We start from the raw sequence: 13,625 nt of genomic DNA, 5'->3' as shown, positions 1-13,625 counted from the left end.
GTAGGAGCGCAAGGCGGCGACGCCTGGCAGGCGACAATCCATACATCAGTTCACAAATGGCAGTCCCAATGCCGGCACCGTTGTCTTTCAACCGAGTCCATCACAGTCACCGGCCGCTGCCACGACGGTCATTGGCGTGACAGCTGGCGGACTCATAGCCGCTGCTGCTGCCGCCGCTTCATCAGCCGGTGGACACAGCAATGCAATTGGCAATGAGCTAAACGCAACCCTTGTCGGCTCCAACAATATACAACTGAATAAGGTAAGCACTTGAATTGCACTTGCACTGCTTTCAGCTTACAGGGGCAGATAAGATAAGATCTGTATCTAAGTGGAGCACAGCGATAACAACACACATCAGTCAGTTAACTGTCCCCCCAATATGATGCAATGCTTGAGAGTGCAATACTTTGAACTTGCTCCACTCGAAATCAAAGCAGCATGACTTCAGCACTTTTCGATTTGAAAGTAAATTAACCAAGTCGAGCGACCCGACTTTATTGTATGGTTGTTAATTGTTGTCCGATGAAAATAGATTGTCACGCCTCAAGGTTCGAGGACGGGCAATCGGAAACCTAGCACCCAATATCTAAAAATACTCGAGGCTATTCAAGTGTATACAGGACCCTAAAGATAAAATTGTAAGACGTTGTTGTAGTCTCTGAACTGGACACTTGGAGTGACTTGAATTAGTAATTAATGTGATATTATTACTCAACGAAAATAACTTTCTTTGTCTTTGTCTTGCTTTGCAGAAGGGCAATAAGCGAACGGGTCAGCAGCAGCAACAGCTACAGCAGCAACAACCACAGCAGCAGCAACAGCAACTGCAACAACAACAACAGCAGCAGCAGCAGCAGCAATTGCAGCAGCAAATCTTTAGCACCAACGCAGCGGCGCCCACATCGATCTGCTCGACAGTAGCCGGCGGCTATGGGCAACCAAACGCAACGGCAATCAGCACGCCCATTTCGTTTGCGACAGCAAATGTGGCTAGTAGCCCAAAAGGTCAAGCGAAAAAGGGCGCCACAACGGTGCTCAGTCAACAACAGCAGCAGCAGCAGCAGACACAGTTCCAGCATTATCAGAGCAGCAGTCCGCTGATAGCGGACAGTCCCATACCAAGTCCGAGCAACGCGATTGCGGCTGCGGCCATAAAGCCGCCAACGCCCCAACCACAGCCTCAGACCGTACAAATGTTGCCGCAGCAGTTCACAATAACCAGCGGGCCGCAGCAACAGCAGGCACCGCAGCAAGTGTTTCAGTTCATTCAGGGGCCGCAGGGTCAGATCATTGCCACCACACAGCAGCCAACAACGCTTCAGCAGCAGCAACAACAGCAACACCTGCAACAGCAGCAGCAGCAACAACAACAGCAGCAGCAACAACATCAACAGCAGCAGCAACAAACGCACCAGCAACGTTTTAGCAGCAATGCAGGCATTGCGTTGTCCACTGCCAACACGAAGGCGAGCAAAGCGCCCCAACAGATTCTGCCCAAGCCGCAGCAGGAGCTGTCCACAACCCAAACGCTGCAGCAGCAAACGAAGGGCAAAAACAACAATGCACAGCTGCCGCAGATCTCGCAATCCCCCCAGCCGCAACAGGCACAGCTTACCGCCGCACCCACCAATGCCAATAACCAGCAACAGCAGCCGCAGCAGCAGCAGCAACAACAAATACTGTTGCCGGCGACAGCAGCACAGCCACAGCAATTGCTGTTGAATCAGATGCCAGTGCTGGTGCAACAGAATCCGCAAGGTGTGCAGCTAATCCTACGTCCACCGACGCCACAATTGACCACGACACCATCGCTGGTCATACAGAATGCACGCGGACAACCGCAGTTGCAGCAGCCGGCGCAGCAACAGTTGCTGCGCATTGTCAACACGAATGGGGCGACAATGCAACTGGCAGCAGCAACACCCACCTTCATTGTGTCGTCGCAGGGCAATCTCATACAGCAGACAGCTGCGGGCGGTCAGTTCCAAAGCGCCATCAAGTCGGGCACACAATTGAGCGGTCTCCATGCGGCACTCGCCCAAGCGCCACGATCTCAGCCGTTCACCACAACGGCCACCATCAACACCCAGCTGCTGGGCCAGAGTGTTGCTGCGCAGTTGCAGAATCTGCAGCTGGCCGCGGCAGCCGCTGCCAATGGCAATGGCATCACGCAGATACAGATGCCCAATGGCCTCGCGGCAATATCACAGCTGCAGCAGACGCTTGGAGGCGCCACCATCAATCTGAATCAGCTCAATGGTGCACATCTGCAGCAGATTGCGACGGCATTTCAAACGCCACAGCCACCGCCGCCACAGACAACAGCAACAGCAGCCACAACGACTCCTGCCAATGGCAACAACACAACGGCGGAGCTGTTTGCACAATCCTCGCCAGCACATGTGCCGCTGGCGGTGACGCCCGAGCCACTGCGTCAGCCAACGGCACAGCAGCAGGCGGCCATGGCCACCATACAGCTGCAGCATCAGCAGCAACAGCAGCAGCAGGCGCAGATACAGCAGCTGCAGCAACAGTTGCAGCAGACTCAGACGCAAGTGCAGCAGGCGCAGCAGCAGCAACAACAGCAGCACACCGTCGAGCCGAAGAAGAAGCCGCGACCTCGCAAAAAGAAACCGCCAGCCACAGCTGCAGTGCCAGCTCCCTCGCCAACAGCAGCAGCTGCAGTAACAACAACTCCCCAAAAGATTGCAATACCTGCCACGCCCACATCGACACCAGCTGCCCCCACGCTGGCACGCACACCAACGCCCCAAGCACATGTGCTCACCCAGGCGCAGGTGGTGCGCAGCAAGTCGCCATCGCCACCGCCGACGCACATCCAACGGGCCAGCAATGGCAAGTTGGATCTCGGCGATGTGATGAAGTTCTGCGGCATCACCGAGGACGACGATGACGATGAGGACTATGGCATGGATGCCACCTCAGTTGCTGGCAATGTTTCCACTGCGGTTGCCAATGGCAACACAGCAGCAACAGCACCGGCAACGCTAATGACGCTAATGATGTGTTGGCGCCGCCGCCACCAGTGCAACAGCTGTCGCTGAGCAATGGATTGACGGGCGTGAGCAGCAGCGGCTTGGCGCAGCCCAGTTCCAATGATATCATGATCTCCATACCGAGCCAAAACGGCAGCGATGGCCTGCCTTTCACGCTGACCATACCGGCACCGACGCCGGTCAACGAAGCCACCGAAATACCAAATATCCTCATCAAAATTGATCCAAGTGATGTGGCAGCTGGAGCAGCCGCCGCTGCAGCAGCCACTGGAGCAACTGTACCACCGTATACGCTATCAACGCCACGTCTGCCCACTGCCGAGGAGATACAGCGTCAGGCGCAGCAGCATCTCGCCCAGCAGGCAGCTGCAGCAGCAGCGGCAGCCGCAGCCGGCGCCAAGATCTGCACCAACATTCAGGCGCCAACGCCGGCGCCAACGATTAGCTTCAGTCTGGGTCCACAGACACAGACGATCGGCAGTGTGACGCTGCAGCCGACGCCAATTGCTGCGAGCATCACACTGACGACGCCCACGGTGACCACAGCAACCACTGGTTGCACGACAACGACGCCAGCTGCCACAGCGGCGGTGAAGCCGCGACGCAAACCCGCCGTGCGACGCAACACCAAGAAGCAGGATGCCAATAGCAACAACAACAGCAGCAACAACAACAACAACAGCGGCATCAACAGCAGCATCAGCAACAGCGTCGCCAGCAGCAGCAGTATCATCACTAGCAGCAGCAGCAACATTTGCAACGTCAGCAGCAGCACGACAACAACTGTCAGCAATAGCGCTGTTATCAGCAGCAGTTGCAGCAGCAGCATTGGCGGTGGCAACGGCACCATCAACACCATCACATTGACCACACCCGCCACCGGCAGCAGCAACACCTCGAGCATACTGCTGCCCCCTGGCTTGGGGCTGGCCAACAGCACAACAACTGTGCCCAGTCAGATTGGCAACATACAAATCTCGCAGGTGCAAAATCACCATCAGTCCACATTGCCCATCAGCAACGCCGTCGAGAATAAGATACAGATCATGCCCATTCTGCCGCCCGGTGCCACAGTCATGGGTGGTGTGCCAGCAGCAACCACGGTTGCGGCATCTTCAGCGCCAGCAGCAACAAGTGCCACGCAGCTGCTGTTCCAGCCAACGCCAGCAATAACAACGCCTGCAGCCACAGAGTCTGCTACCATCAAGTTGTCCAGCGATGGCCGGCAGATGCAGTTGGTCGCCATACCGCAGTCCACGACGCCAGCAACAACAGCGCCAGCCTTGCCAGCGGTGACGACAGCCGGTGGAGCGACAATATTGCCGCCACAGCTGACGGGAATGCCGGGCAATGTGTCCATTTCGGTGGGTTCGCCTGCTTCGGCGGCCGCGTTGGTCCCACAGCTAACGGGCAGCTTGACGTTGGCTGTCTCGGAGCAGGGCGAACGTCTGATCTTGCGCCATGATCCTAACAATCCGCAAGATCATCAGACGCAGCTGATATTGCAGGCGCTGTTGAAGGGAGCATTGCCCAATGTAACGATTATCAATGAGCCGACGCGTGTGGATCCGAATAGAACATCAGCGCCTACACCCACACCCACGCCGCCACCCCCTCCACCAGTAGCACTGCAACAGCAACAACCACAATTGCAGCAGCCACAGACGACGCCAGTAACAGCAGCAACTGCTTCAATACAGCAGTTGCCTAAAGTGGTGGCCGCAGTGCCCAAAACGGAGGTTAAAGGTAAGCTCACCATAGTAACCTACTGTTATCAGTTTAATTCAATGTTATTTTGATTTGCAGTTACGAACAACCGAAAGCTTTCTGCGCCTGCTTTGCCCGCCAACAACTTGATCGGCAGCAGCAACATCATCAGTAGCGTGAGCACCATCAGCACCAGCAACAACACGATCAAACCACCGCCTCTGCCCATAAAGATCAATGAGACCTTGTCGTTTCCGCAACTGCTGTCGACAACAACCGCAACAACAACGCCCACAACAACTTCTCAGCTTATTGTGCAACAGCAGCCACTGCAACAACAGCAGCAGCAACAGCAACAGTCTGTGCAGCAGCCAGCCTCGGGAGGACAACGCTATGTGGCTCTGCCCCCATTGATCCCAGCACGCAGCAACTTTTCTGTCTGAACAGCGTGTCCAATCAGATTACGGCCATCAGTGCTGGCCAAACGGCGGCATCTATAGGACCTTCGGAGCGATTGCTAATTGCGCCGGCAGGCATTAATGCCCAGCAATTGGCGCAGTGTCTGCAGCTGGGTCAATTGCACTTTAACGATGTCAATCCCTTGCCGCAGCCACAGCTGCAACTGCAACAGCAGCAGCAAGCACAGCCGACAACGATGACTGCAACATTGCCCCTTCCGCTGCGACCTCAACCACCGCAACAGCAAATTGTGCATCCGATACAGCCGATCAGCAACGGACACAGTCTAAGCCTGGGATTGCCCATCACGACGACAACAACAACGACGTTGACAACCAGCAGCAGCACCTCTACGAGCACCACAACAGTCACCAAACAGGTGGCCAATGTGGCACCCATTATTGATCAGAGCAAGGCTAAGTTGGAGCCGGCGAAGGCAACTGCAGGGGCACAACAACCACATCGTCCAGCACAGGAGCTGTGGCCAAGAAGAAGCCAGTGCGCAAGCCCAAGACGACACCAACAGCAGCCGAGTTGGCCAGCTTGAAGAATGCGAGCGTTGTGAAACCGATGCCTAAATTGGATCCGTTGTCGCAAAAGCCCAACAACAATCCCGTGCAGATCGTGCAACCGAATGTGGCGAGTGGCAAGCAAATGATTGTTGTGGTCAGCTCGAGTGGCAACCAATCAACGACGACCACAACAACAACCATCATGAGTAACAGCATTCAGCCATTCCAAACAACAAGCGGCACCAAGCTTGTAGGCGTTACGGCACCAATGCAACAACAGCAGCAGCAGCAGCAGCAGCAACAACAACAGTTGCAGCAGCAGCCAACAGCAGCGATAGCAACTGTGCAATTGCAACAGCAACAGCAGCAACCACGTGGCAGCTTCAGCCTGACGGCAACAACATCGACACCAAGTGTTGTGGCAAGTAGCGGTAGTTTGTCAGTAGCAGGAGCAGCTCCCGTTGTGGCACAACTGCAGTTAACAGGACAGTTACAACAGCAACAGCCGTTGCAAGCGCAGCCTAAACAACAGCCGACAGCAGTGCAACAGCAGCCACAGCAGAACACAATTTCACGAGTACAAACAATTCAACTGACGCCACAAATGCAGCAAGTCTTTAGGACAGTGCAAATGCAAATTCAGTTCCTCACCATCAAGTTGCAAAACAAAGCAATTGTGCCAACGCTGTCCATTTCACCGGACATTGATCCGGCAGCAATCGCCATCTATAACAAGCCCATGACAGATGCAGAGATTAATGTGGCTTTGCAGCGCCTGTTTACGGAACAGCATCGCATACTGGCCTCGGGCAAAGAAGTGCCGACGCCAGAAGGCATGGTACCGACGCCGAATGGCAATGGCAGCTTTAGCCTGATGCCGCAGCAGTTCCAGCAATTGCAGCAGCAACAACAGCAGCCAACACAGCAGCCGCAACTGCAACAGGCGACAGTGCAACAATCTGTGGAGTCGGTGAAGACAGCAACACCTGCTGGAGTGATACTCGCCAATGTGGTGCAGCCGAATAATCACTCCACCACTAGCACAGCAGCAACAGCCGGAGCAGCCATCAATGCCCAGCAACAGCAACAACAGCAGCAGCAACAACAATTAAATGTTGCACAGCGTATTCATATCTACCCAATGCAACATCAGCAGCAGCAGCAACTGGCCAACAAGCAAAAGATGGCGCAACAGAAGCAGCAGCAACAACAACAAACGACTGCTATCAGCAACTTGCCACAGCAGCAAACAGCGCAGCTTAAGCTCAAGGAATCACCATGTCGCAGCAAACCCAATGCAGCCAATGTACAGCAGCAACCACAACAGCAGCCAACTGTCAACGTGTTGCAGCAAAAGACAAATATATTGTCGGTGCCGCAGCAGCAACAACCACTTCAGCAACCGACCGTAAATTGCATCAAGAATGGTCCACCGCCACTCATCTTTGCCAGTGCAACGAATCTGTTATCGAGCAGCAACAATGTGAGCAACAACAACAGCAGCAGTTCGAACAGCAACAGCAGCAACAATAGCATCGCCAACAACAGCAGCAGCAACAGCAGTGTCAGCAATAGCAACGTGCAGGTCAACAGTATGTTGACAATGCCGCCATTGCAGCCGCAACAACAACTGCAACAGCAACTGCAAATCCAGCAGCAGCAACTGCAGCTACCATTGCAGCAACACCAGGCGCTAACCCAACAACCGGTGGCAACACCAGCGCCAGCATTGAGTAATTTAATTACCCCATCGTTGCCCGTGTTTCTGCCACTGCCGTTGTCCAAGCCGGAGGAATTGTTGCCAACACCAAAACCTAAAATTGCACGCCTCTCCTTGTGAGTAGTTGGTTGAACAATGCCGATTTTAATAAATGAGGCCAACTTGAACACGCATAGTTAACTTCACTATGAGCTTAGAGTTAATCAAGTTTCTTTTCGCAGGTTCGTACGACAGCTGGAAGTCGATCAGGAGAGCTGCTTGAAGCCGGACTATGTGAAGCCGTTTCGTACCAAAGACGAAGCGGTCAAACGGTTGATCAGGTAAATCAAAACATTAAATGATTTGCTGTATTGGGACTTAATTTAACCGTGAAATATTTGCAGATATCATTGTATGCATGAAAATGATGAGGAGCTGCCTTCCGATGAGGATGAAGAGTTTGAAGCAACGGCGCTGGGCTTTCGTGATAAATTCCGTGAATTGAATGGCAAACTTCAAGAGATTCTTTTACAGGAGTCAACGGTAAGTGCATTGACATTGGATTTGTTGTGACATTAGCTTAATACATATGCTACGTTTGCAGTTGCAACATCGCACTTCGGAGTCCCTGCAAGTCGAGCAACTGATGATCGATGATCTAAAGGGCGAGATAAGCGATATACGCACAGCCGAAAAGGAGCTGCTCGAGAAACAGCAGCAACTTAAGGAGGAGCTAGACAATAATGTAGCAACCAACGAAGTTGATGCCGGATCGGAGACCAAAGTGAAGGATGAAATCAAAATGGAACCATTAGAGAAAGTATCCGAAACAACACCGTCAACAACTGCTGCCGTTGTGGATAAGTTTGATCTGCTGAAGAATAGTGCCGATGTAAATAAGGCGTACAACAAACAGCAGCCGCAGTCGCAGTCTCAGCTTCCGCAACAACAGCAACAACTGGTTAAGCGAGAGGAGAATGGTGATTGGTTGGCTAATGGTGGTCAGACTGATGCTGGCAGCAACAACAACTCTTTGAGCGATGCTGTCAAGAAGGAGCAGATCAACAGCTCTAAGGACAACATGGAGTATATCAAGAAGGACTACGACAACTTCGACATTGAGTCACAGCTGACGAGTTTCATCATGAAGAAAGTTGAGCAGAAAATTGAACCCAATGGAAGTATGCAGCACCTTAAGAACGCTGAGCCCTGTTTTGCAGCTAATGTGTTGCATGAGCAACAACAACAGCATAACCAGCAGCCGCATCATCAACAGCAGCAGCATCCTCAACCGCAGCAACAACAACAGCTTGTCAAGAACAATACGATAGCCAATGAAGATCACGACGATAGCTGGTATTGTCTGCAGAAGGAGCTCAATCTAATGAACAATGAAACCTTGCAGCCGCAGCAGCAACAACAACAGCAGCAGCAACTGCAACAACATCAACAGCACTTGTCAGAGCAGCATCTGTATGGCAACAACAATGCTGGCAGTCTGCTGAACAATGGTAACCACTTGTCGGATCTGTTTCCCAATGGTTGCATCGATAAGAGCAATCAGAGCAACAGCAATAGCAGCAGCAACAGTAGCGCCAGCAGTTGTGCAGGCGAGGTTGTCGGCAACAGCAGCAATGTTGCCAACAACTTGCCCATTGGCAGCTCCTCGTGCAGCCAGCAACGCCAGCAGCCATTGGCAATGCAAGCTGAGCAGCCCAATCATCATCCTGCGATTAGTGAATTCTTCAACAGTGATTCAGATGTGCAAAAGTCCGTTGAGACACGACTGGAGGCCATGTTTGGCGAATCACCTGTGCATTTGGATGTGAAGAACAGCAGCGATGACCACGACATTGAGTCCAATCTCGATGAGATTTTCGGCGATTCCAAATCTCCTGTTGCGAATCATAAGAATAAAATGAATATCTGGGCGCCTGATACAGATTTTGCTACAGGCTACAACAATGAGCAACAGCAGCAGCCGTATGTACATCCGCAACAGCAGCAGCAGCAGTCTCAACAGCAATCACAACAGCAGCAACATCACATTGAGCTCAACTGCAACAACAATCCGCGTTGGATGCAAAGCATGGAGGCCCACTATAGCGATTACATGTCCAGCAATACGAGCACTGTCGATGGCCAATCCCATAATATGCTGGTCAACGGCGAGTCTCGGAAGCGTCACTGGAATGGGCAGTTGATGGGCTCCAGCAGCGACATGGAGGATGAGAACAGTAGCAAACGATTGTGCACTGCTTCGTCGACCTCATCGTCGCCTCTGTCCTCCCAGCAGCAGATTCAAGTGCCGCAGCATAGTATACTCGATGCCGATATGCTGGCTCTGCATGATGGCATGGGTGTGGACGCTGTGACAACTAATGGACCTGCTGGTTTCTCACAGCTGCTCATGGATCAGCAACAACAGCAGCAGCAGCAACAACAACAGCAGCAGCAACAGCACAACTTTGGCAATCATCAGGCTTTTGCTAATATGCTTGATCCGCAGCAGCAGCAACAACAACAGCAACAACAACAGGTGCAACAACAACAGCAGCAACAGCAGCAGCATCAACACTACCAGCATAGCATGCAACAGCAGCTGCAGCAACCGCAGCAAGCACAGCTTCATGTGAATCATATGGGCGCCGCTTCAGTGGTCACCGGCGAGTACGATGACGACATAAGCCGGCATGTTGCAAGTGCCATTGACAGCATACTCAATCTGCAGAACAGCGGCGATTCGCTGCAGTTCTCGCTCGGCTCGTTTCTGGGCGATAGCATCCTGGACGATCAGCGACAGGCGGCGAATTTGCCCAGCTGCCAGCAGGAGCAGTCGAATAGACGCCGCCAGTTGGGCGATGACATTGGCGATTGCCTGATTAGTGGCGAGGCTGCAGCTGTAGTGAGTGCTGTGGCCGATGCTGGTGGTAATCTATTGTTGGATCATCATCACCACCATCAACATCACCAGCAGCAGCAGCAGCAACAACAACAGCAGCAGCAACAACTTATGCAGAATCACATTGGTCAGCAGCAACCGCATCTTCAGCATCATGGACAACATCATCACGGCCTCTCGCAGGCACAAGCCCAACATCATGGCCAACTGAATGACTTTAGTTGTGTGGCTGCCGGTCTAGATGATGCTGTAAAGTCAATTATGACATCTTGACTTGGGCTCCAGACAACAGGAACGGGACAGGCAATAGCCACCGAGCTGCCGCCGGCGGCAACAGCAGCTGTTGCCAACAGTCTGATACTGGAGTTCAATGCGACCACCTTGTGAAGAGCTGCCCCAGGCAACAAACATTGACTGTACTATATATAAAAACCTTTAGTTCTCTTTAGTTTTTGGTAACTGGGCTGAAATTATTATTCAGTCACAAATCAGCCAACATTTGCACCCTGCTCTGTACAATTTTCTTAATTTTAGTTTTAAGTTTACAAAAAGAAGTAGCGTAAATTGTTTTAATCCTTGTTTTCGTTTTTAGTCCAATGTGTTTGTACAATATTTAATGAAAAGCAGAAAGCAAAGAGCCCCGGTATTATTTGTATAAATTGATAGTCACGCAATCGGGACACCAGATCCTTCGAAGTCAATAGCAAAGCAATTATAACGCCGAGAATTGAAAACAAAACGACGAATAGCATGAAATGCTTCTTAGAGAAGTACACTGAATGAATTCTAATGTAATACAAATTATATAGCTACAATAAATAAGTGAAAAATGCCTAGACAATTTATTAAAATCTAAATCTAAACTATGAACATGTGAAAAAAATCAAACAAAATAAAAGAAATTATATTTTTCGGAATGCCGAATATTTAATACACTTGCAGAGCACAATAAATTTGTTGTCCGGTTCAAGGTGATGATCTCTCTCAAAAGAGATACTCCCGATCCATTTGTAAAAGCTTTAAATTCGATTACGCTCTGCAAGGATATGAGAACAGTATAGATTGGAAATGAAATGATAATTGGTTGTAATTAATTGAGAATTAAGAAAGTGGTGCGACAGCAAAGTGCTGATCATGTCGAGAGCATTCGAAATTCGTAATTAGATTTATGCAAAACAATTGTAACAACGTTGCCAATTTTGTTGAAATGAAAAATGGGGGAAAAATTCAACCACAGCAAATCGATTTACATTACAAATCTACATATACATAAATATATATATATACAAGAAAAAGTATATTAAATTATTTATTAATAAGCAATTGTAAATACAAGTATACACACATTTACATATTTATTTATGTAATGCATGCGCCAGTTTCAACAATCGCAGATTTTAAAACAAACAAACAAATGGATTTGCTCTTAGTGTAAACAAAATTACAATGTGTAATAAAATAAAAGAAGCATGCGAAAATACGTAAAATAAATTAAAATAATAATAAAAACTAATTTGATAAATTGAAGCTAAGCAATTTAAACTATTATTTATAAAACGCTTAACGTCTGTCTGCTTTTGAGCTAACAAACACAAACATACACTCACGCACACACATACATATATGTATAATTAATTCGAATAATCAATGTGCTCAATTTGAATTAGAAAGCTATTAGCCATGTCTTAAGATTTGGCTATGACTACGGGTGACATCAGCAAAAGTCTTAAGATGAGTTGACAAAGGACAAACGACGAAGCAAACCAAAAGCAGTTCAAAAATGAAAATCACAATTTTAGCAAATTTAGTTTAAACATTTATTAATTATAAAAAATAAATCTATATATATATATATGTATGCATATTGTACATGTAATAACACAAACAAACAAACAAAACAAAACGAAAACGAATCGTATCATTGTATCTTGATCTTGATCTTGCCACAAATCTGATTTGTGATTTGTGCCACGTTTTAAATATCGATGTCTGACTAGCTTGTAAAACCAATTAAAAACCAATAAATCCATAGTAAGCAAAACAACTACGAACTTAATCCAAATATTGTAAATGTTAGGAAGCCGCCGCATAAGATTCACTCAATTCTCACATAGGCAAAGTGTGCGACTTAAATAGTTATATACATACATCTACATATATACAACATACATACTTAGTCGTCCGTCACGTATTAACGCATACCAATTACAATAAATACTACTACTAATACTTCTACTACTACTACTACTACTTTAAATACCACCACAGCAACAAAAACAACAACTACAACCAGAGAACAAGAAAACTACTACATGAAAATCGTACTGCAGTAAAAATGTACGGAGCGTGACTAAAATAGAAACGTATTTGAGAGCTACATTATATGTAGTTGATAAGAGAATTTCAGATGGAATTAAATTGTATGTATTATATATATAAATATATCGATCGAGTTTAATTGGTTTAGATGCCCCGACGTCCCTTCCCATGACCCCTTCCCATCTGTATGATTTATTACAGAGATGTGCATGCAACACTTTCTAGTTGTTATACAAAGACAAATAATAAAACAAGATTGTAAAGATTTATATATAATAGCATAAATTAAGTTAGTCAAGGAAATTTGCATTCGATAATATATATAGCTGCTGATACAAAAAGCAAAACAAAAAAAACAAACAAAAAAAAAAAAAACGAAAAAAAATGCAAACAGAACTTATCACTCGCTAGGAGCCCAATTCAATTAATTATTGATTAAATGATATCATTTGTAACTTAAATACGCATTGTTTGATCTTTATACTTGTATTCAATACGAAACGGTTATTCAAATCGGCTTCAACAGAACCTCCTCCCTATCTACCAAAAACCATACGAAACAAAATAAAACGAAATGAAACGAGATGAAAAACTTAAAATGGAAGAGAATCCCAATATCGTAATATATAAATTGTTCAGCTAAATGTGTCTAAATGTAATTTAAATGAAAACAAAAAAAAAAGAACAAAAGAAAAACAAAGATTTTTAATGCAACATTGTGAGTTTTAATTACAGCAAACCAACTTAAGAAAAAAAAGAGAAATCAAGCAAGTTTAATATTTCATAGTTTATTAAGCCCATCCATTCATAGTCGTCATAAACATTAAGTAAATAAAAGCAACGTATATCGTATTCAAAGCGAAACGCAACAACAACAGCAACAACAAATAACATGAATCCGAATTGAAACTGAGAAACTTTAAATACAACAAACAAACAAAAGAAAAAAACCCACAAAAAATTGCAATCAAATTCAATGCGTGTTGTTGGGTGCAAGTGCAAATCGT

General features: G+C 47.9%; 1 protein-coding gene across 1 annotated transcript in view; it reads left to right on the top strand.

Annotated features, from left to right (window-relative positions):
* Positions 1-13,332, top strand: part of LOC117576801 (mucin-17) — a 54,123-nt gene extending 40,791 nt beyond the window's left edge. Inside the window, 9 exon segments of the mRNA XM_052007887.1 lie at positions 5-262; positions 756-3,010; positions 3,094-4,766; positions 4,827-5,135; positions 5,138-5,637; positions 5,640-7,534; positions 7,640-7,738; positions 7,802-7,940; positions 8,002-13,332. Coding sequence (XP_051863847.1) covers positions 5-262; positions 756-3,010; positions 3,094-4,766; positions 4,827-5,135; positions 5,138-5,637; positions 5,640-7,534; positions 7,640-7,738; positions 7,802-7,940; positions 8,002-10,686 — 9,813 coding nt within the window. The 3' untranslated portion in view covers positions 10,687-13,332.
* The last annotated feature ends 293 nt before the right edge of the window (positions 13,333-13,625 follow it).

Source organism: Drosophila albomicans, chromosome 2R (genome assembly GCF_009650485.2).
Source record: "Drosophila albomicans strain 15112-1751.03 chromosome 2R, ASM965048v2, whole genome shotgun sequence".
NCBI classification, from domain to species: Eukaryota; Metazoa; Arthropoda; class Insecta; order Diptera; family Drosophilidae; genus Drosophila; species Drosophila albomicans.
This window is presented reverse-complemented; position numbering and strand designations above follow the sequence as displayed.